General features: G+C 49.0%; 1 protein-coding gene across 7 annotated transcripts in view; it reads right to left on the bottom strand.

Annotated features, from left to right (window-relative positions):
- LARS2 (leucyl-tRNA synthetase 2, mitochondrial) overlaps nt 1-26489 on the bottom strand; it is a 288717-nt gene that overhangs the window by 132749 nt on the left and 129479 nt on the right. For all 7 annotated transcript variants that reach the window (XR_007921592.2, XM_051851689.2, XM_051851691.2 and 4 more), the window contains one exon: nt 20005-20133. Coding sequence is in view for 6 of the 7 variants with exons in the window: in XM_051851689.2 (XP_051707649.2) it covers nt 20005-20133 (129 nt within the window). In the remaining variant the exon portion in view is untranslated. The remainder of the gene's footprint in view (nt 1-20004; nt 20134-26489) is intronic.

The following is a 26489-nucleotide window of genomic DNA, read 5'->3' as shown; positions in this document are numbered from 1 at the left end:
TCCTTCTTGTCTCTATGTCTATTATGAATCCAAATTGTTTTCTGAAATTATACAAAGTTTCTTTCAACTTTATTTTTTAAGGATTTATTTATTTGAGAGCTTGTTTGGAGCTTCTAGCAGGGGAGCACAGCTACTCATATACTCTTGACGGAAGACTGGTCCTCCTCCAGTGGGGAAGGTCGTCCTCTTCGACCGAGCACGCAGCTTCGGGAGGGACGCACATGCAGCGGTGAGGGAGGAAGGGGACACCCGCCTAGCCAGCCAGATCAGCCGAATCAACCCTGGCGATCAATGGGGTGACAGATGTCACAGCCAGATCGCCCTCACAAGTTATTTATTTATTTGAAAGGCAGAGTTACAGAGAGAGACAGAGACAGAGAGAAGCTTCCATCTGCTGGTTCTCTCCCCAAATGGCTGCAACGGTCAGAACTGGAGCCAGGAGTTTCGTCAGTCTCCTGCATGAGTGGCAGGGGTCCAAGCACTTGAGCCATCTTCTGCTGTTTCCCAGGCACATTAGCAAGGAGCTCAATCAGAAGAGAAGCAGCTGAGACTTGAACCAGCACCCATATGGGATGCCAGCACCACAGGGGGAGTCTTTACTGGCCATGCCACAGCACCGGCCTGTCTTTCAACTTTAAAAATGCGTATACCTAAAACTGAAAAGGCTTTCAAGGGGTCAGTGTTGTGGCACAGTGGGGTAAACTGCCAGCTGCAACACTGGCATCCCATACGGGCACTGATTCAAGTCCTGGCTGCTCCACTTCCCATCCAGCTCCCAGCTAATGTGCCTGGGAAACAGCAGAAGATGGCTCAAGTGCTTGGACCCCTGCCACTCACGCAGGAGACTGACGAAACTCCTGGCTCCTGGCCCCAGCCTGGGCCAGCCCGGGCCACTGAGGCCATTTACTGAGTGATGCAGTGCAGCCACCTTTCCAATGTGCTGATGTCACATGTCTTGTATGGCTACGGCACTGGACAGTGGAAACACAGAAGACTCCCACCACTGCACAAAGTCCTACTCACAGTGCTGCCCTGGACGTGCATCGTGAGTGGTGGCCACACAGCTGGCTCCTGGCAGGCCCAGCTCAAGGAATCAGTGCCCGGGGCACCCTCCCCACCGCATGACCTTGCCTGAACGCAGCACACATTGCACATGTATGCACATCACTCAGCACCCTACCCAGGCTTCCCCAAACCCCAACGTTCTGCTCTTCTTCTCCCTCCTCCCCTCCCCTTACTGAAGTATGCCCTCTTGAAAGCCTGCTCCCCAGTTCTTCCAGGCAGTCCATCTCCTTCTGCCCTACAGTAAGGAGGGGATCACCCCACCCTTATTCAAACAGTCAGCCAGGGAGAAACTAACTTGGAAATATACATGAGAATATTTGGGGCTGGAAAAAAGTCTATCTTTGGACCAAGCCCTATACAGCATTTGTAGTAATTTCTGGAATATCCTACGCATAGTTTTAAAAGTAATTGCAAACTGCTTGTTATGATTTTGGTATAAGAAACGCTCCCCATCTCTTCTCTGTTTTCCCAGCTGTCAAATGGGGATGACAGTAACTCCTCATCAGATTGCTATGAGGATTAAATGAGCTGGTGAAAGTGTTGAGAATAGGGTCTACCAGGCAGGCCATGGCTCTGGTGTTAGCCATTATTATTAATTATTAATATCAGTCCTAACAATGATACTTTCATTCTCCAAAGAACAGACTCTAGAGATCTTAACGCTCAAAGAGTTTAAAAAAAAAAAAAAGACTTAATATATACTAAATTGATCTTCTGTATATAAAGATAATTGAAATGAATCTTGATGTGAATGGAATAGGAGAGGTAGCGGGAGATGGGAGGGGTGCGAGTGGGAGGGAAATTACGGGGCGGGGGAGCCATTGTAATCCATAAACTGTACTTTGGAAATTTATATTTACTAAATAAAAGTTAAAAAAAAGACTTATTTATTTATTTGAAAGTCAGAGTTATACAGAGAGAGAAGGAGAGGCAAAGAGAGAGAGAGACACACATAGAGAGAGAGAGGTCTTTCATTTGCTGGTTCGCTCCCCAATTGGCCGCAACGGTCAGACAGCTGCACTGATCTGAAGCCAGGAGCTTCTTCTAGGTCTTCCCATATGGGTAAAGGGCCCAAGGACTACTGTTCTCCCAGGCCACAGCAGAGAGCTGGATCAGAAGTGGAGCAGCCAGGACTAGAACTGGCATCCATATGGGATGCTAGCACTGCAGGCGGCGGTTTTAGCCACTACGCCACAGCGCTGCCCCCTCAAAGAGGCTTTTGAGAGCTGTCCTCCGTCCTCTCCCAGCCCCTTATTTGACAGTTGCAGCAAACGTGGTCCAGGAGGGTGGGCAGTGAGAAGCAAGGCCAGGCAGACAGGCCTTCTTTATTCCAGCGGACGGCCAGTTCCAGCCGAGCGGAGCTTTGCCGGCAAGTTCTCTCACTTGAGATCTTTTTGCCGCGACCAGGTACAGGGGCTTGCAACCCAGGCTGTGGCATCAGGGGGCAGCCTCACAAAATCGGGTCCACTGCTCCATCTGCTCCGCGGACCGGGTCCCTGCCATTCTCTGAAGCTGATCCCATCCCAAAGTCACAGACCCTGCTTCTCTCAGCCAGCTGTATTTCTCAAGTCTGCCCATGAGTGAGAACTGCCCAAGGAGGCTCAGTACTTCTACACAACAGCCCTTGCTGTTTGCCCTCTAATTTCCTATCAAGCTCCTGGTCTGTCAGCTGCCATGAGCTGGGTTTTGTTTTGTGCCTGTTTTTTGTTTTGTTTTGTTTTGAATTTTGAGGTAGAAACATGGGGGCAGGTGGGGTGGGGAGTGAGGGAGGAAGAGAGAGAGAGAGAAAGGAAGAGAAAGCTAGTTCCCATCCATTGGTTCACTTCCCAAATGCCCTCAACAGCTGACAGGGGCCAAAGCTGGGAGCCAAGAATGCAAATCAGGGCTCCACATGGGTGGCAGGAACCCACTGGCTTCAGCCATCACTGGCTGCTTCCCAGGGTGTGCATCAGAAGGAGGCTGGGGTCAGGAGCGGAGCTGAGCATCTAACCAGGCCCTCCAGTATGGTACACCGGCATCCTGACCATTAGGCCACATGTCCACCTCGGTTTGGTTTTTCCATCATGCAGTTCATCTTCACACACACTTCTCTGAAATAATGATGAATGCTTGGAGGCACCTGCTGGGTCACCTCCTCACCCACACATCTCAGAATGGGACATCTCTGACTAATGAGATGGGTCTTGGGTGGGCGCTGGGCATGGTGGTTAAGAAACTGCTTGGGATTGCCCGTATCCCACGTGGCTGGGTTCATGACCCAGCTCCACTTCCAATTCCAGCTTTCTGTTAAATGTATACCCTGATGGCTCTAGCACTTAAGTCTGCCACAGTGGGAGACCTGGACTGACTTCAGCCTGGCCCAGCCCCAACCACCATTGGTATTTGTGAAATGAATCAGCAGATGGGAGATCTGTCTCTTCTCTCTCAAATAATAAACAAATACATAAATAAAATCTTAAAAAGAGATAAGTCATTTTCTCTTATAAACAACTTTTTGAGTACTGAAGTAATACATATTTGCTGAAGATAATCTGGGGAATACAGAAAAATCTTCAGAAATAAGTAAGACTCAAGACAGGCGCTGTGGCATGGTAGGTCAAGCCTCTGCCTATGGCACCGGTACCCCATATGGGTGCTGATTCATGTCCTGGGTGCTCCTCATCTGATCCAGATCCCTGCTCATGGCCTGGGAAAGCAGTGGAAGACAGTCCAAGTGCTTGGGCCTCAGTACCTATGCGGGAGACTCAGAGGAGGCTCCTGGCTCAGCTCCAGGCACTGCGGTCACTTGGGGAATGAAGCAGCAGATGGAAGACCTTTCTCTCTGTCTTTCCCTCTCTCTGTCTGTTACTCTGTCTCTCAAATAAATAAATATTTTTTTAAAAAGAGCTAAACTACTATACCAGATGCTCACCCCAGCCTTCCCCACTCCCCTTTAAAAAGAAAAATATAAGACATCTATAATTTTGCCACACAGTCATATATAACTAGTTAAATGTGGTATTTATATCTACTTTTTTAAAACTGGGATCATACTATGTGTGTATATGTTATCTTTTTTTCACCATACCTTGTATCAATGCATCTTCTTAATGACTGCTTTGAATGGCCTGCTATGTTTAACTTTCCCTAAAAGTTGTTTCCATTTTTCACTTGTTAAAAAAAAAAGGGGGGGGGGGAGGGCAGCGCTGTGGCATAGCAAGTGAAGCCGCTGCCTGCAGTGCCGGCATCCCATATGGGTCCCGGTTCGAGATTCGGCTGTTCCACTTCTGATCTAGCTCTCTGTTATGGCCAGGGAAGGCAGTGGAAGATAGCCCAAGCCCTTGGGCCCCTGCACCTGCATAGGAGACCCAGAGAAAGCTCCTGGCTCCGGGCTTCAATTCGGCACAGCTCCAGCTGTTGTGGCCAATTGGGGAGTGAGCCAATGGATGGAAGACCTCTCTCTCTGCCTTTCCTTCTCTCTCTGTGAAACTCTTTCAAGTAAAATAAACAACTAAAAAAATAAATAAATAAATAAATAAATAAACTGTGAAGAACATTGCTGGATACAAACCTTTGTGCACACATCTAACATTTCTAGAAGTGGAACTGTAGGATAGACCGGTGTGGAAAATGTTCAGACTTCTGATATATAAAATGAAATGGCAGCTTGAGGAAGGCTTAGCAAATCACATTTCCACCTACATGTTCTCTTCCACCTTCATGTCCAGTGCAGGCACTCTCTTCGGGGCACATTAGAACCCCCCACTGGCCACCTCTGCCTCAGATCCCACAAGTACTTACAATGCCAAGGGTCCCCAAGTCGCCTCATCTTGCAATCCCAGCCACCAGCTGTACTGTACTCCTATCAAGTCCCTAACTCAGTAGGGAACAGGCACACCCCTTCCAGTGGGTGGAGCCATCTGCTGTCAAATCAAGCTTCCATTAGGCATATTGTTATTATTGGGTTTCCATCATCTGGTGGAATGCTTCTATCTAAAGAACCAAGGCCAGCCATCTGACATCAGAGCTGCTCTAACTCTCTTGATTAGTGAATAAGAAATGCCAAAAAAAGGTTTGCTCTTCAGGAGCCTGTGTGGTTTAAAGGTGAAGATTCTCATCCAAAACTGCTGTTTATCAGCAGTGGGGTCCAAGGCACAGCACTTATTTCAAATTTCAACTGCAAAGCAGTGAGCTTACGTTGTGGAGGATTCTATGCCATGGTATCTGTGGTGTGACCATACCAGGCCCAGCCCAGGAAAGACACCCAATGAATGTCAGCACTTGAAGAGTTCTGGGGCCCCTACCGCCCACGCAGGAGACCCAGACGGAGTTCTAGGCTTCTGGCTTCAGCCTGGCCCAGCCCTGGTGGTTGTGGCCCTCTGGGGAGTGAACTAACAGACAGAGGATCTCTCTCTGTGTCTGTCTCTCCATCTCTCTCTGTAACTGCCTTTCATATGAATAAATCCTTAAATTAAAAAAACAAAAACAAAACGGCAGCACTTTCTGCTGTGGCACCGCTGCGTTCTGTCCTCCCCGTCTCCAGCCTCTCAGGAGATCCCACATCACCAGTTCCCCTGCTGGCCCTGGCTCTCCAGCCACAGCTAACAGGGTCATTATCTGACAACAGGAGGGGAGATGCCTTAACCGCACACATGTCCTCCTCCACGTGCGTTCTCAGGGAGGGTTACTTAGGACAGGCTCTGCTCCAGGCTGCTGCCAGGCACTGCGAGCTCCTACAAACAGACCATGCAGGCTCAAAGCGAGTGAAGGGTGCCGGCAGTCAGCTCTCCTCTGCCGCATGATTGATGGCTTCCGTGCAAGCAGCCCAGCTGTTCCTGCCACAGCTGGCTGGACCGAGGGCACTTCGGCAGCAGAAGACAGGCTGGTCAGGGACAGCGCCCCCTGCAGATCCTGCCACACTGGGGGCGGTGGGAGATGTGGCTCACTCACCTCTGCTTCCCGGAAGGGGCATGCTCCGTGACCACACAGGGCTGAGGATCACCCAAACCTGCCGTGCCTTCCGCTGAGACCAGAATGCCACATCAACTCTGGATTTCAGGGCTTGGGAACTGGGCAAGTCTGGGAGGCCCTGGGTATCCGGCCTGAGACCCTCATGGGCTACCACCTTTGGTTCCTGCACTCGTACTACCCTGAGCTCAAGCTGAAGAGACTTTTCTTTTTTACTTGATGTTTTCCAAACTACAAGCACGGTGCAAGCTTATTTTCACGAAGACAAAGGCGAGGTGAGGCTCCTGGATGTAACAAGTTAACAGCGCCTTCATACCCCTGCACTCTCTTCTCTCGAACCTGGGTGTACAAACCCAGCGACACATACAGAGGAGCTTGCCTATTCTCATGCAAGCAGAACCTACTATACACATTGTTATAAGCTGGCTTTCCCCCCTTTAACACTGCATCACAGAGAGAGGCACAGTGTGTGTGTGTGTGTGTGTGTCTTAAACATCTCGAATTCTTTGAGAAGCTCTATTCTGGGCACTCTCAGGAACTAGACCAGAGAGATCCCACCCCAGCTGGCACCTGAGGTCCCTGTTCCTCTTGCAAATGTGGCAGACGCAGAGGGCATCCGCCTCCCCAACAGTTCTGGGAGGCTGCTCCTCCTTCCCCTTCAGATGGCCCTGGTGCCCAGAGAGGACTGGACAAGCTCCACGCCCCAGCCACAGGGGGCTGCCCCAAGCTTCTCTGGAGCTGCACAGGGTGCGACAGTACCAGGCGATTCCTTTCTCTGCCTCTCACCTTACAGAGATGTCTATACACAGAAAACTGGCCTGGGGAGAGAGACCAGGGACACCGATATGTGGCAAAGACCTGGTCCCAATCCCCAACAGGCCTGGGACCCCTCATACCACCCCCCCCACCGCCTTGGCTTCTGTGATCTGCAGAAAAAAACAAAACCTCCCTTTTGTAGAAGCCGGTCTGGGCTGGGCTTCTGTCCCTAACAGCTAAGAACCTCAACTAAAACAGATGGCCTGTGGAGACAGCTTTCCCTCGACTGTCGACTGTCGCTTGATCCACACCTGACACTCTCCTGTACTCACTCCCTCACGTCGCAGTTCTTTCTCGCTTTACTTCCCAAACGCTAAAAAATACCCCGACTGCTGGCGATCTGTGCTGGATTCCCATAAAGTTCAGCAATGCTTGCCAGGACCACACCTGAGTTCAGCCTCCCACTGTTCCTTTAATTCTCTCAGGGCCTCTCGCTGGCAGGATAATGGGACTGTTGTGTAACTGCTCCACAAGACGGGGAAGACTTAACCAATGCTCGGCGTCTTTCACAGAACTGCCATGACGGCACTGACTCAATGCTTCTGCCTAGTGACCTTCTGTTAGGGGCTCCATCCATATTTTTAAATATAGCCAACACAGGGACTGTCACCAAAAAACCAGTCTGGGTTTATGGAGCACACTATTCCTGTCTACTTTTGTTTTCAAAAGAAATGAACATGAAGACAGTCTCAGTTCATGTGTTATCCAAGCTGCCTATGAAAATCAAGTTAGAAGAATCTTCAAGTTTCTTAATATTTCATGTTCTTACCAAGAATTAGAAAAAAAAAAAAAAGCTGGCCCTGGAGAGCAGTTAGGACGCTGACTGTGGGAAGGCCTCGCTGCATCGCACAGGCAGGATGGTCTCTCCGCCCAGGCTGGATGGCTGCAGCTCTGTGCCAGGGAGCCAGCTCCCCACCTCCACCCCAGGATGGGCTCATGGCCTCTCTGCCCAGGCTGGATGGCTGCAGCTCTGTGCCAGGGAGCCAGCTCCCTACCTTGGCCTCCCTTCACGGGGTTTCCCAGAGCCCCGGGACTAAGTCCAGAGCTCATCTTGTGCTACAAGATGACTCATGGCTTCACAGAGGAAGTACAGTGAAGGCTATAAAAGGACTATGGGACACCTAAGCTACCCTCACCCCCAGGCAGCAGAGTCTGCTTTCTGGTCAACCTGTTACGGCCCGTTTACAAGAAAGACAGCGTGTCAGAGGCTTCCTCGGCCAGTCCCATGCCTGTCTTGGTCTCCGAAACACAGGTCAGATCAAACGCTTCCATTCCAGGCGCACGGCTCAGTCCCTAGCCCTTGGTTTCTCTGTGGCGCAGACTGTGCAGCTCATTCGCTGGAAGAACTCCAAACTCATCTTTTTAGCTAGGGAATTGCTATTCCTGTTACTCCGTCACCACTGTCATCGCCTCCCAGTTGTAGCAGTAACTGTACCCATGGCCCAGCCTAGGCCACCCTACCCTGAAAAGCACAACCAGTGTCTAGGTGTCTACACAGTGATCCCCTGAGCTCTCTCAAGGTCCTGGGAGTTAAACCACTTCTTCCACAGCAGTGCTTCCTGTGGCTATGGGACATTTTCTCCAAGTAGTTGATACTTTTTTTTCTTATCTTTACCAAAGAGACAGTAATTCCCCTTCCCCACTGGGGAAGTATCTCAAAACCCCCAGTAGATGCCAGAAATCACAGATCAGACCAAACCCAACATATACACACTATTTTTTCCTATGCTTGTATACCTATGGTAAAGTTTACTTTATGCCCAGCTTAGTAACAGATTAGTAACAACAGCCAACAATAAAATGGATTAATCATAATAGAAAAGTAATAAAAGTTATGGATCGTTGATTTCTGGAATTTTCCTCCTAAAAATTTTGGGCCACAGCTGACCATGAGTAACTGAAGCTGTGGCCATAAGGGAGGGACTACTACATCTTCTGAAATATGCAGCGAATTGATTTGGAAAGGTAGCTGACATCACAGAGCATGGTGGCAGACTACCGAAGACAGTTGTAAAATAAGGCATTCAGAGACAGAATCCAGCAAAATTCCCAGAACTATCATTTGGAAATTCATAAAATAAACTTCTGAAGTCTCACAAACCATCATTTCTTATAGCAAATCCTCACAAGTGCCTAAAACTGAGTGGGCAGCGAAGGAGACGGAGAAATCACCTGGAACTCAGAAGAGCGTGGGCCAGAGTCCAGGGAGGAGGCGGGGGAAGTACAGCGCACCAGGCAGGCTCGTCGGCCCGACAGAGGCCGATCCGTGTGGGAGACACAAACTGGGGCAGGGACAGACAGACAGACAGACAGATACTCCCTGGCTTCTCCCCTGCTCTGGCACTCCTAATGTTCCAAACCAGCTGCAGGCCAAGTGACCCCAGAGCATGGGAGACATGTCCTGAGGGGCAGCCCTTCTGCCATAGAAAGGAAGTCGGGGTGGACGTGGCAGGAAACGGGGCACTGGCAGGCCTGGGCACGCTACCAGGCTTCCAGGTCTCAGAGGGCAGTCAGGCCCGCGACTGACTGTGGGAAGGCCTGACTGACTGTGATTGCTGTGCTACCCCCCCTCCCCTAGGGAGGGCTTATAGCAAGTCGGACGGGGCTGGGGCGTGGCCAGCCTCTGGTGTGCACACAGCCACGGAGCCAAGGCCCACTCTGGCAGGGCCCTGGAGTCTCCAGGTGAGCAAGCAGGATGGCCTGCAGACTGGGACACAGGGAACCAGGAGAGAACACAGGTCCACGTGTGCCCCAGGGGACACACCCTGGGAAACACCAGGTGCTCCCGACAGAGGGCGTGGTCATGGGGGACTACAATATTATCCCTGTTGTATCATTTTTTTTCTTTTTTAAGGAATTTTAGAAGACCTCAGGACTGAAAAAATCATTAGGCGAAGGGACAGCTGTTCTTCCGATACAGCAAGCACAGCAAAGTCAGATTCAGAAGGTTTGGAGACAGAGGGAAGGAAGCGGAGGCCTTGGTCCAGTGTCCTCCTGCCGGAGACATGCAGCGCCACTGTTACCACGACAGGACCGGCCAGCGTCCCAGGAGAGAGCAGCCTGCCTTTCGTCATCAAACAAGGCAGCTTCTAACTGAGGGCACCCATGGCAGCACCCCTCAGGCACCTGCTTCCAGGGAGTGTCGTGGCTCCTCTGGAGTAGATCCGACACCTCTTATTGCCAGGAAATGGGCAACATGACGCTTAACTTTGTTTAGCAAGTGTCCCAGCCCACCATTATCACAGATGGGAGGCGAAAGTCAAGAAATGTTTCAAACTGAAAAAAAAAAAAAAAAAAAAAACCACCCTAAACAAACTACGGTGCCCCAGGCCTGAAGCGACAGGTGGAGGGATGGGCCAGGCAGATAAATCAGCCAGTTTCTCAGGAAGGTGCTGGACCACCAATTCATTCTCCCTTCCAAATTACATCTGAGAGGCTAAGTCTTGGAAATCCACTCTCTGCTTACACATGCAACAGACACTTGAAAACGTGAAAGCCAAATGCCAACCTATGCACTCTCCGGGCACTCCGTAAACACTCGTTGACTGACTGGCAAACCGAGAAGTGATGAGATGCGCAGCACTGTTCACTTGCTCAGAGCCTCCCTGGCTTCCTGGGATCAGCGGGTAATTACGTTACGATTATGCAGCTGCCAGGCACATAGCCTCAATTCTCCTCCTCCGCTGTGAACAGCAAAAAGGCCCAAGTAGGAAATTGTACTTGGACCATACCTCGTGGCTTCCTGCCCAACTCTGAGAGGGGGACTTGGCACCTTGATGCTTTCCTCCATCACCCAGCTTCTGGACCAGAAGGTGCTGGGGACACCAGCCGAGGTGGGAGGCGGGCGATTTCATTTCCCAGTCATCTGTGCATGCGACGTATGAAAACACAACAAACTCACCATATGGAGCTAGGCTTTAAATATGTCATCAGGCTTTCTATGAGGTTAGGAGGAAACTGACTGCAGTGCAGCCTTTTCTCATTACACAAAGAAAATCTCTCTCTGGCTTCAAATGGCCCCCAAACATGTCCCTTATTCCTGCCACTATCAATTGGACAACACTTGAAAACCACATTAGGGTTTCCGGAGGGCCTTCCATTGATCATGTCACACACACCCTGCAAGCAGCCCGTGAGACATCACTGTCCTGACCAAAACTGCTGTTCCCAAGTGATCACTACCCCAACCCCCCCTGACGCTCCACATTCCATCTACGTGCGAGTCCAGAGTCTGGCCAGCCACTTGTGAGCTCAGCTTTCTTTTCATCTCATTGTAATCTGGTTTGGAGAACCACATCCAAATTCAGCTCTGTGAAGTACCCCCTCCCATCCAAACCTGCAAGAGCCCTTGCATCAGAATCACATGGAGTGTTGTAGTACAGTGGGTTAACCCAATGTCCTGATGCCGGCATCCTCTGTGAGCTCCAGTTTGAATCCCAGCTACTCTGCTTCCAATCCAGCTCCCCACTAACACGCCTGGGGAAGCAGCACAAGATGGACCAAGCGCCTGGGCCCCTGCCACCCACATGGGAGACCAAGATCGAGTTCCAGGCTCCTGGCTTTGGCCTGGCCCAGCCCTGGCTGTTCGGGGAGTGAACCAGCATATGGAAGACTTTTCTCTCTGTCTCTCCCTTTCTCTGTAACTCTGCCTTTCAAATTAAACAAAACGTTAAGAAAAAAATCACCTGGAATGCTTATTTAAAATGCAGATTCCTGAGCCCCAACCAAGATCAATCGACTGCTGAGGGGAATCATTATGTACCCTGAAGTCTAAGAACCAGTGCCATACAGAGAAAGACACAGAGCGGAAGTGGTTGGACGTCAAAGCTGATGGCAACAGCTTCATGTTCCAGGCAGTGTTTCTCAAACTCCTGGCTCAAATGGAGAGGGCTGCTAGCTCTCCCTGATGGCTTTTAATTTTTACTTTCACATCAGCAATAACCTTTAAAAAGACTACTCAGTATAAGAACATTCGGGGTCATCCGGACTGCCTCGGGTGACAGTCAAAGGGACTATTCAGAACACCCTGGCACGAGGCAGCAGTATAGCTCCTTGGCCTCTCTTGAGGTTGGATGTGGCCATGTCAACGGATGTCATGTGAGTCCAGGTGGAAGACTGAAAGTCAGAGGGGATTCACCATCCCCCACCAAGCCACAGAGGTAAGGAGCAGAGAACTGCCATCAGTGAGGCTCCGACTGCCTTGAAGGGAGACGGCCATCTTGTTGGATTTGCAGCAAATGCAAGAAACAGACTTTTGATGTTCTATGCCACTGACATTTGAGAATTGTTTATTCCTGCAGCAGAACATGGCTTGTTCCGACCAAACAACCTTATCACTAAGAACCACCATACTTGAATTGGATGTCTTTGCGTTTATGATGATCTAAATGTCAGGCAATCACCTAGAGTGACACAGCTTAACTTTTAGTCCAACATTTTCCAAACTCAAGCGCAAGGGTTTTATCACTGAGATTTATAAGTTTCCAAGTTTGAGAAACATTGTTCTGGGCTATGCATGTGTAATAAACACTTAGTCCACACTTAAACAAAGGAGATGCATGCTTTTATAAACATCCATTAAATCAATCAACTCACAAACAGCTGAGGCTTACCAGATTGTAAACTCCTGGGGAACAAGGAGTCTGAATGGTTACAGGGGTATGAAACTGATTCCAGTGTGACGGTTAAACACGAGACATGCTACTAACATAAAAGAAGTCAGAAAGACCTTCCCTATCCCTAGGAAGCTCATGTGATATGTAATAGGGGTGGAAAAAGTAACACATGGAAAACTTGTAGACTTATGTGACTAAGTATGCGGTCCTAACCCTAGGTACTAAATTGTTTCTTGACAGAGGTGGGTTGGAGAATTGAGGAATGGGTGTATGGTGGAAGGATTTAAACAGACCTTGAAGAATGACAAGGACTAACTTGTACTTTCAGAGGAGAGAGATGCACTCCAGAAGGAGATCCACGGATAAAAACCACAGAGGTGAGAACAAAGTTACTGTACTCCCGAGACCAACCTGCACCTGGTCTAGGAGTGTGGATTCAGGGAGCTTGGGGGAACAGATGAGACAAAACCATCAGCAGAAAGAAAATGGAAATTTTGAATAACTTTGGCCTTTGCAAAAAAATATTTATGGTTGGCATGCAGGTGAAACTTGGAGGGACGCAGTTGGGGAGTCACACGGCGACTTCCTAGGCACTGGCACAGATAAAGAAAGACTGTGCCGTTGCTGCCAGGGTAAAATGCCAAGGCCTAAAACTGGGGCTCAGGTAACACAGCTTCTCAAGTGAGAGACTCACTGCCTCTTGAAGCATGACCACACACCCAAGTGCTGCACACTGGGGCTAACCCACCCTGAGCCAGAGTCCAGCGCTCCTTCATCCCTGGACAGAGGGGCACGGTACAGTGAGGACAGGGTCTACCACTTACCCAGGGCATGGGGTGGGGCAGCTCTAATGACCTACTTGCACTCTTGCCTCATTTCACCCCTTTGCACAACTTATTTGTTGCTATGGGTCAAACCAAAGTAAAAACAACCTTGAACTTTCCAAGTCATCATTCTTGCCCGTTCTCAAACCCAAACTACATGGTCTGACAAGTCTTGAAACTGCAATGACAGCCTTCTAACCAAGATGGTGCCAAAGGCGAAGGAGGACGCTCCTGACCCTCCAAAGGCGAGGCCAAAGCTAAGGCTCTGAAGGCCAAGAAGGCAGGGCTGAAAGGCATCCACAACCACCAAAAAAATCACAAGAGCCACATGTCACTCACATTCCTGCTACCCAAAGACAGTCCACCTCGGGCGGCAGCCCCAGTATCCGCGGAAGTCAGCCCCAGTGGAAACGAGTTTGACCACTGTGCCATCATCATGTTTCCCCTGTCCACTCAGTCTGCCATGAAAAAGACAGAAGACAATGCACTCGTGTCCATTGTAACGTCAAGGCCAACAAGCACCAGACCCAAGGGCTGTGAAGAAACGCCGTACACTGATGTGGCCAAAGTCAACACCTGATCAGGCCTGAGGGAGAAGGCATACGTTTCACTGGTTCCTGATTAGGATGCTTTGGATGTCGCCAACAAAACTGGGTCATCTAAGCTGAGACTAGCTGGCTAATTCTAAACATGTTTTTTCACCGTTAAAAAAAAAAAATGGAAAGACAAACCACAGACTGAGAGAAGTTATCTGTTTTGTATTCAACCAACAAAGAATCAATAATCCAGGCTATATATATATATATATATTTTTTTTTTTTTTTTTTTGACAGGCAGAGTGGACAGTGAGAGAGAGAGACAGAGAGAAAGGTCTTCCTTTTGCCGTTGGTTCACCCTCCAGTGGCCACCGCAGCAGGCGCGCTGCAGCCGGTGCACTGCACTGATCCGGAGCCAGGAGCCAGGTGCTTCTCCTGGTCTCCCATGGGGTGCAGGGCCCGAGCACTTGGGCCATCCTCCACTACACTCCTGGGCCACAGCAGAGAGCTGGCCTGGAAGAGGGGCAACCGGGACAGAATCCGGCGCCCCAACCGGGACTAGAACCTGGGGTGCCGGCGCCACAGGCAGAGGATTAGCCTATTGAGCTGCAGTGGCGGCCCTTTTTTTTTTTTTTTCGGGCTATATTTAAAAAAAAAAAAAAAAAAAAAAAACAAGACTACAAAGCAACATGAAGAAGACAATGCAAGAGGAACTTAGCAAATAATGTGTGAGTGAGCCAATCAGAGAAGGAGAGTTAAATGGACAATAAATAGATGAAATTCAGCCCTACTGAGATAATAATCAAGAAAATGAATTAAAAACACAAGTAGATGCCATTTCTTACACAGCAAACCAGCTTTTCAATATTACCATTAAAATACCTCAAAGACGACACTTAGGAAGGGAGGTGTATTTCGGTGGGTGGCTTCGGAGCATCACAGCGGAAGATCAAGAGGCCTCACTGATCTGTCATCTGATGAGGGTGCTTCATAGAGGGACATGAGCAGAAAAAGGACCACAGGGCAGCCAGGAAGCACAGAGAGGCAAGCACATTCACCGTCCACATCTGTGTGGTCTCTCCTTACAAAGCCACAATGATCAGATCACAGGTGCTCCACTCCAACAGCCTAATCCAATTCAATCCATTCCATCTTCAGACACCATGATTAGATAAAGTTCTATCCTTAATCCATTGACATAAGACTCCAAGGTTCAAGTCTTTAACACTTTGAGTTAAAGACACTCAAAGTCTTTGAGGAACACTCAAACTACTACCCAAACCATAAGAAAGGTCTAACGTTACCAAGCGTTGGCAAGGACGGAGGACAGTGAGAAGCATCATTCATTACTAGTGGGTGTACGAACCAGCATCAACATTTGCACAGCAATTTGGCAGGATGTAACACTTGCTATGTACACTCTAGGACCCAGTGCTGCACTTCCCCACAGGCCAGTGTGTCAGGCACTAGGATGTTCACTGGAACAACCATTTGGAAATAACTTTAAAGTCTATCAATATGAAAATGGACAATACAATCGTAATTCAGGGTGAGCGCTTGGTCCATGGTTAAGATGTCAGTTAGGACACACGCATCCCATGTCAGAATGCCAGGGTTCATGTCCCAGCTCCACTCCTGATCCCGCTTCCTGTCAATGCACATTCTGGAAGACAACAGGTGATGGCTCAGGTAGCTGGGTCCCTAACACTCGCACAGGAGACCTGGATGGAGTTCTTGGCTCTCAGTTTTGGCCCAACCCAACCTCAGTTGTGGGCATTTGGGGGTGGACCAGCAGATGGGAGCTTTCTGTGTCTATCTGTCTGTTTCTTGGCCTTTCAAATACATGCATTAATTAAACTATTGCTGTAATTATACGGCACTTATCATGGATGAACCAGCTCTAGAGACAGCTTGGATAAAGCTTGAAATAAAATACTAAGAAAATATGCAGAATATTAATAAGATATCTTTTATATAAAATTTGAAGCACATAAAACTCCATGTAAGTGTGTATCCTTGAACAGCATATAGAGTAAAAGCATGAAAACATGAAAGCAAAGGGTAGATACACATTAACCTCAGGATAATGCCCGATAAATTTAAAGATTGGAATTTGATTGTAGAAAGGTACAACTGAGCCTGTAACATTTTTATTTTTTTAAGATATATTTATTTATTTGAAAGGTAGAGCTAGAAAGAAAGAGACAGAAAGATCTTGCACCTGCTGGTTCACTCCCCAAATAGCCCCAATGGTCAGGGTTGGACCAGGCTGAAGCGAGGAGCCAGGAACTTCTTCCTCATGTCCCACATGGGTGCAGGGAGACCAAGCACTTGGGCCATCCTCTGCTGACTTCCCAGGCGCATTAGCAGGGAGCTGGATTGGAAGTGGAACAGCTGGGGCTCGAACCTGCGCCCGTATGGGATGCCAGTGCTGCAAGCCATGGCTTCAAACCGCTGCACCACAACGCTGGACCCTTATCTTAAAGTGCTGAGGTTAATATAGTTAAATGGTAATATCTATTAAACCAAGATTACAGGTGTATCTGTGTACATCTGTGTTAACAGGGACCATAATTTTTTAAATACTATATTTAAAAAAAAATGTTTGTTATTTTTAAGGCAGAGCAACAGAGAGAGCAAAAGACAGAAAGAGAGAAAAGATCAATTTTCCATCTGCTGGTTCACTCCCAAATGTCCAACAACCAAGGTTCGGCCCAGAACTCTGTCCCGGTCTCCTACGAGGGTGGCAGGGATCTGAGTACTTGAGCCATCGCCTGTGGCCTCCTAGGCTGCATTGGAGGCTGAGTGGTCAGGATGTGAACCAGCACTCTGACAATGTGGGATATGGGCATCCCAAGTGGTGGCTTAATCTGCTGCACCACAGTGCCACCCCAAATTACCATATTTAAACTACGGAGAAAGTGGGTACACCGGATCTCAGGGACCAGACTGAGACTTCCATTTCTCTTTTCCACAGCATTTAGAAATGGTCAGCCAAGGGGCCGTGCGCTGTGGCATGGCAAGTTAGGCCACCACCTGGGACACTGGCATCCCATATGGGCGCCACTTCGTATCTGGGCTATTCCACTTCTAATCCATGCACGTGGGAAAGCAGCAAAGGATGGCCCGAGTGCTTGGGCCCCTGCACTCACGAGACCCTGATGACGCTCCCAGCTCTTGGCTTCAGCTTGGCCTAGTCTTGGCCATTGCAGCCTTGTGGGGAGGAACCAGCAGATGAAGGATATCTCCCTCTCCCCTCCCCACCATTAACTCTGTCTTTCAAATAAATAAATCTTAAAAAAAAGAAAATGAACAAAAATATAATTTCAGGGAAACCAAAAAGCACCCCAAAAAGATGGCATGCCATCTTAACCAGAGCAACTAAACTGAGGATTGAAAAGACGATTCCAGCCGGCGCCACGGCTCTCTAGGCTAATCCTCCGCCTAGCGGCGCCGGCACACTGGGTTCTAGTCCCGGTTGGGGCTCCGGATTCTGTCCCGGTTGCCCCTCTTCCAGGCCAGCTCTCTGCTGTGGCCAGGGAGTGCAGTGGAGGATGTCCCAGGTGCTTGGGCCCTGCACCCCATGGGAGACCAGGAAAAGCACCTGGCTCCTGGCTCCTGCCATTGGATCAGCGCGGTGCGCCAGCCGCAGCGCGCTGGCCACGGCGGCCATTGGAGGGTGAACCAACGGCAAAGGAAGACCTTTCTCTCTGTCTCTCTCTCTCACTGTCCACTCTGCCTGTCAAAAAAAAAAAAAAAAAAGAAAGAAAGAAAAGAAAAGACGATTCCATGCACCTACACGCACAGTCACCACGTACAAATTGTCTGCACTCACTAATTGTCCAAAATCAGTTGACATAAGTTGAAAAAAAAAAAGTAAGACAAGTCAGCTGAAGTCACGGTTACGTAAGGAATTGTACTGGAGGCACAGAGCCAATGCATCTTGTCCTGCCTCTTTCTAATAAACACTGGAATTAAGAAACAGTGGTTTCCAACCTCGGGCACAATTCAAGTCACAGGATAGGCCAGAGGGACTGCAGGCAATTATACGCGGTCAAGCTGCTTCTCCGAGGGCAGCTCTGGGCGGCACGCTCCGGGCACAGGAGAACAGGACTCATTGATTAAACGGCGGTGAGTCACTCTCCTGACGCTGCACAGTAATCAGATCAGTACAAACGGCAATTACGACTGTCACTTAGGGGGGTTACTATGTGCCAGACACTGGCACTATCTCATTTAACCCCTACAACTACTCTGAGAAGGAAGGATTACTGCGATCCCTATGTTAAAGCTGAGAGAGAGTGAGATTCAGAAACTTCAATGACTTGTGCAGGGTCACTTGGCCAGTTAAGTTGTAGAACTGGGTTCAATCCACAGATGTGCCAATTCCTGAGCCTAGCCTGAACTTGGCCTTCAGTTCTGGTAGGAGGACTCCCCTTTGTCTTTTGGGCCTGAGCTGCCTGCCAGGATGCCAGTTCCTCTGGGCCTGGGGCTCTGCCTTGAACTTCCTGTGTAACATCTCATCCCATTCAAAGCCATCAGAATCCCACTGAAACCTGTTCACTCAACCTATCTACCACCAGGCTCCCGGGCCCCCTACCATAAACGCACAGGTTTGCTGTAAAGGCTTAGCCTTCAGCAATTTGCCAGCACTCACTAATTATCCAAAATAAGCGGGCCTAAGTAAATCACCAGGACAGATCTAGTTGAAGAATTGCAGTCAGATAAAGAAATGTACTTCAGGGGGCCAGCGCTGTGGCGTAGTGGTTAAAGCCACCGCCTGCAGGGCCCGCATCCCACGTGGGTGCCAGTTCGAGTCCCGGCTGCTCCACTTCTGATCCAGCTCTCTGCTTTGGCCTGGGAAACCAGTAGAAGATGCCCCCAGTCCTTGGGCCCCTGCACCTACATGGGACACCTGGAAGAAGCTCCTGGCTCCTGGCTTTGGATCGGCACAGCTGCGGCCACTGTAGCCATTTGGAGAGTGAACCAGTGGATAAAGATCTCTCCGTCTCTGCCTCTCTCTAACTCTGCCTTTCAAATATATAAATAAATCTTTAAAAAAAAAAAAAAAAAGAAATGTACTTCGGGCACACAGCCAATTCATTCCGCCCTGCCCCTTCCTAATATAAACATAGCAGGAAAAATTAACAACAACGTCTGGGGGAAAATAGCACCTGACACAAACCAGGGAAACAAAGGCTGTGAGTATCTTGTTACAGCAGAATACAAATCGCAGACTCTGGTCGGTTAAAGTTATTAACTCTTTAAGTGACAAAGAGACATTACCTCCTGATCTCCTCTTTAGGGCTACTCTTTGCTGATAATGGCAGCTCAATGTAAAATTTCAAACCAACTGTGACAAGAGATCCGCTCACATTTATAAATGCAAAGCCCGTAGAAAGCACTGAGAGAGGCAGATTATCCTAACAGCAGCAGCCAGGGCGGGCACGTGCCACAGCAGCTCAGTCCCCAGCAGGGACGCCCGCACCACATATAGGAGAGCCTGGCTGGAGTCCTGGAAGGGAGGTGCTAGGATCCTTCCCACCCTTCCCACCCTCTCTCACAGGTTGCTACAGAGTGAAGAGCAGGTGCTGAGGTAAAGGGAGACCAACCCCCACCAGCCGAGGAGGGGGCCTTTGTCCTCTCTCCTGGTCAATTGCACTGCAGCCTTCAAGACCCACATCTGACTCCCTCTGCAGTGAAGTCTTTCCTAATTCCCCTAGGCTGCTATTCCCCAAACACGTTTCCTTTTTTTCATTATAAAACAAATACATGCTCATTATAGAATATGGAAAACATCACACAGAAAGGAGAATCCCTGGTGGCCCCACCTGCCACTCACAGCACTTGCTCCCTGTCTGTACAACTGGCTTCCCTGCCCGTGCAACACTTCTCCGTGGCAGAGCTCCTCCTGTGGAGGTCTCAGTGCCCCCTCCATTCTTACCTACCTTTCCCTACCTCCTCTCTACCCCTCCCCCTCCCCATCTCCATATCCAGCCCAACACCCAACACACAACTGCCACCCAGTGAACCTAGGGCTTTATCAGAATGTCTTCTGATACATAAAGCGGACCCTGAGCTTGTCTTGTTTCTCTTCAAAGCTGTCCCGATCTTAACCAGTGCTGGTTTTCTTTGTTTTTTTGCTACACTCTCGTCCTGAGCGGGGCAGACCAGGGCTCTTCAGCTGGCATCCCGGCTTACCTGCATCCCTCTCATCTTCTGGAACCTCGCAATGGTGTCGCTGAGGGTGTAGACGCGGACGTGGCCCATGTGCAGCTTGCCAGAAGGGTAAGGAAACATGGAGAGCACGTAAAACTTGGGCTTTGATTTCTAGGAAGAAATGACAAAGAGCATTTATCAAGCATTTTCTTGGAACTCTTCACGCATTAATAGTTGGCATTTTATTCAAGGTGATAATTTAACACCTTAAAGGTTTCCTTTAACAAAAAGTTTCACACCATGTATATTGCCAAAAAATATATAAAAAAAAAATTCAAAGCCCTGGTTTAAGCTAAAGCGTGTCTAAAAATTATGCTGAATAATCTGATTTAAGCACTAATCACTCGTATATATTTTTAACATTTTTTTTCTCTTTTAAAAGTTGCTTTTTTTTTTTTGGCCGGCGCTGTGGCACAGTGGGTTAAAGCCTCAGCCTGCAGTGCCGGCATCCATATGGGCGCCAGTTCTAGTCCTAGCTGCTCCTCTTCCAACCCAGTTCTCTGCTATGGCCTGGGAAAGCAGTGGAAGTCCTTGGGCCCTGCACCTACATGGAACCCTGGCTCCTGGCTTTGGATCAGCTCAGCTCTGACCCTTGCAGTCATTTGGGGAGTGAACCAGCAGAATGGAACACCTCTCTCTCTCTCTGGCTCTCCCTCTCTGTAACTCTTTCAAATAAATAAAATAATTCTTTTAAAAAAATGGGCCGGCGCCGCGGCTCACTAGGCTAATCCTCCACCTAGCGGCGCCGGCACACCGGGTTCTAGTCCCAGTCGGGGCGCTGGATTCTGTCCCGGTTGTCCCTCTTCCAAGCCAGCCCTCTGCTGTGGCCAGGGAGTGCAGTGGAGGATGGCCCAGGTGCTTGGGCCCTGCACCCCATGGGAGACCAGGAAAAGCACCTGGCTCCTGGCTCCTGCCATTGGATCAGCGCGGTGCGCCGGCCGCAGCGCGCCGGCCGCGGCGGCCATTGGAGGGTGAACCAACGGCAAAGGAAGACCTTTCTCTCTCTCTCTCTCACTGTCCACTCTGCCTGTCAAAAATAAAAAAAAAAAATAAAAATAAAAAAAAATAAAAAAAAAATGGTTTTTTGTACAGCATCTATGTGGGTCTTAAAGAATTAGCTATTTTTCCAAGTGGGGTTCTAGCACCTTGAACTGTATAAATCAGGAAAACAAGAGTTGAATCACATAGACGTGGTATCTATAAAAGCAGGGCCCCTCCCCAAATACCCTGTAGCAGGATTCAGACTTGGACACAGCAACAGGAGCAGCACCCTAAGGTGCTGGCTGGGGTCCTGAGTTTCCCCACTGCATTATGAGCTTATCTTTCTTTCAAGAGCAAAAAGTCGAACAAGGGAGCAAACAAGAAGACCGTGACCGACCAAGAGAAGCCTGCTGCTTTCCTGGGTGAGAAATGGGCTCCGTCCCTCTCCGGCTTCCCATCACGAGAACCACAGGAAAATGCTCTGTGGCTCGGGACAGAAGGAGCGTGGGCCGCGCGTCCTTACTGGGTGGCTGACTTCTCCATCTCAGTTCTTCCGCTGGTAAAACGGTGGCTGATCTCTCCGCTTGTGCCCACGAGGGGACAAGGAGAGATGGGTCACTGAATTGCTGCATGTGGGGGACCTGTGGTTCCAGGGAGAGGGCCGTGACCTAATCATCTTTCTCCATCTTCCCAACACCCAGCAGGAGATTAATAACTGCTGGATACGTGGTTACTGGCCTCTGTGGGAGCACAGTTTCACCAAAGGGCACTTTCCCCAGCACACTTTACAAATGTCGTCCAGGCAACGGGAGGCCTCTCCTCCCCCAACCCCAGCCGTCAAGTCCTCCCGCATGGTTTGGGAGTCAGAGGGCCCTCTGCAGACAGGAGGAGCCACCAGGTCACGGAGGGTCAGAGCCCCAACTCTCAGCACTGTTTGTCTTACTCATTTCTCTTTCATCTTTCTGTCCCGCTCCCTTCCTAGAGCTTTACTAGGCTTCTTTAAAGATTTGCTTCCCCCACAATAATGAGAACGAATGCAAAACAACCTCCCCTAACCCTTCCCGTAACCTCGCACGGAATGGGTTCTTCCCGATCTTTTACTAGGTGTCTGCGTGACTGACACTGGACACAGCCAGCTGTAATCAGGGGGCCCAAAGGAACCAGCAAACGGACACTCGCTGTCAAGTTTCAGCAGAGGCGACAGCTTTAACAAAGTCACTCACAAGTGGCCACCAAATAAACAAATAAAACCTGAAGCGAGAGTCTCTCTGTCCAGCTCTTTCTCTAGAAATTACCCAGGAAGAGTAAGGAAAGCTGCCTGAAGACAGAGGAGGCAAGAGGAGCACCAACAAGGGATCCAGGGGACAGGAGGGCTCCTAAAAAGGTCATGGAAAACGGAATTAAAAGCTAAGTTTATGGGGCTGGCACTGTAGCACAGAGGTTAATCTGCTGCCTGTGAGGCCAGCATCCCATATAGGTTTAAGTCCCAACTGCTCCACTTCTGATCCAGCCCCCACCCCGGCTAATGCGCCTGGGAAAGTGCTTGGGCCCCTGCCACCCACATGGGAGATCGAGATGGAGTTCCAGACCTCTGGCCAGCCCCAGCCATTGCAGTCATTTGGGGAGTAGCCAGCAGACGGAAGAACTACCTCTACCTCTCTCTCTCTCTCTCTCTCTTTCTGCCTCTGCCTCTCTGAAATTCTCCCTTCCAAATAAATATATAAATCTTTAAAAAACAAAAACAAAAAAACCAGAGTTCATGGAAAACGCATGTTAGGGAAAAATGGTGCAGGATGGAAGGTGGCACTGGTCATGCACTTCAAGTGGAAACTGCAGATCCACGACCCAGGAGCACGAGGGAGGCCCTGAGATTCAGGAGTAGCTGGGGACTAAGGAACCAGACAGATACTTAGGGAGGCCTTGAGATTCACAGGTAGCTGGGGACTCAGGGACCAGACAGATACTGCACGTCCTTACGAAGGCCAACAGCAGCTAATCCTCTCCTTGTGTAGACGTGTTCCTCCAAGCAGTTCAATAACGCATTCCTCAGCTTAGTGCAGAAATGAATGTAAGATCTCTCCTCTCTGTTTCAACCTAACTCCTCCTTGCAGCAGACAAGGCCCGCTCTTTGGGAATGTTTAGGGCTATGGGAACAAAGCTTGTCAGAGTTATTTGGGAGCCAAAAAAACAGTAAAATCCTGAGAGCAAAATTTCTTCTGGTTTTTCATTTTAAAGTTTGTACTTAAAACTATTTTTCTTTGACTATAATCATCTTGTTTTTATTACACTAATGTATTTGTTATGTCGTGTTTACTATTTAACAATCTCGCCCCTGGCATTTTCCACATACTTCACGTTCACTAGTGTCTCCTTCTCATGCATTTGCTCAATAAAGACAAAATGAAGAGCAAAATCAAAGGACGCATCACAGACGCGCTGGGGCAAACTCCAAGCTGAGTTTATGAAAGATGAACAGCACGATACTGCTGGCCAAAGTCTTTCATATTCATGAACTGCGCTGTTTATGGTGAGAAGGTTTTCAGCCTACTCGGTCCCTGCCTTTTGCTTTTCTGCGTGAATTAAGTCATTTTCTTCTGTGACGATGAAATGAGTTTGATCATCTGCGGGTGGAGAGGGGAGAAGAAATTCTAAGAGTTTATGCTATAATTGAGCAAGAATTTGATTGAAAGGGAAATTTTCATAATTACATAAAAGTGGAAGAAGTCAGGCCTTTAAAAGAAATTAAGATTGCAAGCGACAGGAGAAGCTGACTGTTATAAGTGGGTCCTATTATTTTTGTCAGTTTCTGCCTTTAGAAGACAAACGACTTCTATCTCTTCACCACTCACGCCCAGAAGCTGTGGTTGGGCCAGCCCACGGCAGAACAAAAGGTACACCTCCGTGCAGGTGGCGGCAGGGCCAGAGCTTTGCCACCCGCTGTGAGGAGCAGGAGCTTGTGCCTCTCTGTTCATCAAAAACCAGGCAAAAGAAGGCCTGGGGAAAAGCAGGAGCCCAGGAACGCATCACATCTGGGGGCAGTCCTGACTCCATCCCCTCCGCATCCTACCAGCTGTGAACGCAGGCAAGCGAGCACACCTCCCGCTGAGCCTCAATTTCCTTGCCCCAAATGAGAATAAGGACAAGGACCCTCAAGGTGGCTTCAGGATTAAATGAGATAATCAATGCAAAGACGGTGCCTGGCACAGGCCAAACATTCAGTTCTTTCTCTGTTTTCAGAACCGTGTGACTTTTATTTTTAATGTACAAGCTTTGGGATCTAGAGGCCAAACCTCCTCCCAGACTCAATCTTATAAATGTCTGATCAGCTGGGGAAGCCAAGAGGGAAACTCCTCCTTGTCTCTCTGGGTTTCTGGGGAGACTTCACTCCAGTCCGCAGTGGTCATCTGTCCCAGGGGATTCTGTTCTGTGCACACTCCTCAGTCACTTTCTTCAGTGCCCACCTGTGCACAGGAATCCACGGGCACTGAACCCCTCCCCACAGTCACCCCCCAAGCTGGCCGTGGCCACGGTGGCCTTGTTAGGGGGCCAGTCGACAGCGGGTGGATCCTCAGGTACACTAAGATCTGAGGGTCTCATTCCTGGATGTCAGGAGTGAGTAATGGCCTTCTGGTGTTGGGATATCATTTCACCGGAAAGCCATCTTGGGATCCTTCACCAAGACCCCAGAGACACAAAATGTACAGCAGCAAGGAACACAGGTTCCTTCTTGAATGATGGTTACGGTAAGGACGGCGAGACAGCCAACTTCTAAACACTCTGTGGATGGATGGATTTCAAACGCATCTCAGTCCAGAGTGACAGCTGTTACAAATGCTTCAAACCAGCAGTCAGTCCTGCTCCCAATTTCTGATACAAACACACCACATGTTTTTATCCTCTTATTTACTTAACACTTCAGTGAGTAAAATGTGTTGAGCCACATTTTCTCATTGGACTTTGCAAACAAGTCTGTGAGATGAACAATGCAAGCGGCCTGAGTATTCATGAAATCACTGGGTGGGCGCACGCTGGTTCCCTAGGGCACAGCCGCTACGGCAGCCCAGGCTCTGGCTCCTCGCTGAGTGTCCTCTCGCCTTTTTTCTATTCCCCAACTCAAACCTTGAAAGACTGCCCACCGGGGATCCCACATTTCCAAAATCATAGAAATTTAGTTTATTTTCATCCATTTAACATTAAAAAAAAAACTATATGCATAGGAAGAATGAAATGCCACAAAATCAATAATCAACAATTTCAAAATGTTTGGAAGTCACTAAATTACAATCTAATCCAAAAGAGAGAGACTAATTGTATTCCCCTCACTCAGAATTAAACTGTTGCCCAGAGTTTGTTTCCAAAATGCACTGAGTTACATCAGTCGGGTCAGGTTTACATGATGGCTGTTCTCTTCCTAATAAGGTTAAAGTCAAGCTTTCATTATAAATTTGTGCATTATACTCAAACCTTCCTTTTTATCATTTCATTTTACTCGTTATACACTGTTTCTCTTTCAATACTAGATTTTCTAACTAACACCAAAAGCCATCTTTGCAGATTAACACAAATAGCTTCCTTTTCTCCTGTCCCTTTTTCATGATAACCAGTCTCAATAGAAAGACTAAGTGTGGGGGCTGGCACTGTGGTGTAGCGGGTAAAGCCACTGCCTACAGCACCGGCCTCTCATATGGGTGTCAGTTCAAGTCCCAGCTGCTCCACTTCTGACCCAGCTCTCTGCTAACATGCCTGGGAAAGCCACAGAGGATGGTCCAAGTCCTTGGGCCCCAGCACTGACATGGGAGACCCGGAAGAAGTTCCAGGCTCCTGGCTTCGGATCGCCCACTCCAGCCACTGCAGCTATTTGGGGAGTGAACCAGCTAATGGAAGATCCCCATGCCCCCGGCCTCTCTCGGCCTCTGCCTCTCTGTAACTCTGCCTTCCAAATTATAAAAAAAAAAAAAAAAAAAAAAAAAAAGAGTAAGTGTGATGACAGTGAGAATCAGAAGATGGGGAAAGGCAATTCCAGCGAAGTCTGTGCACTTACACCTACTCCACAGCTTGCCCTGGCTCTAATGTCATTAGTTATACAGACAGTCTGTGTATTATTTGGCTGAAACTATTACAAAGGAATGGTTACCACTGAAGAGAAAAACTCCTTTTACAGTGCTCTGCTCTCATCAGACCCAAACACCTCATGGGAAAAATACTACCTACAATTTGTCATTTCGACCAATACCAAGATTGAGCCACAGCAGGCTGGACTCCCAGAGAAGGAGCAGCCAGGTACAGTCAAGTACTTCTCACAGTCAATTCAGGCAAAGCGCTAAGTCGGTGCATCTGGACGAGAAGCACAGAGCTGCTACGGCAAGGCTGGACTCCAATCCCAGGTCACACCAGGACAGGGGCAGCTACGCCCTAACCCAGTGTGCCGAGGCGGCAGAACAGGTGGCGGGTTCACGCCAGGGGAGGGGCAGATCATTCTGGGAACA

The sequence above is a fragment of the Oryctolagus cuniculus genome, chromosome 10, assembly GCF_964237555.1.
Source record: "Oryctolagus cuniculus chromosome 10, mOryCun1.1, whole genome shotgun sequence".
In the NCBI taxonomy this organism is placed as follows: domain Eukaryota; kingdom Metazoa; phylum Chordata; class Mammalia; order Lagomorpha; family Leporidae; genus Oryctolagus; species Oryctolagus cuniculus.
This window is presented reverse-complemented; position numbering and strand designations above follow the sequence as displayed.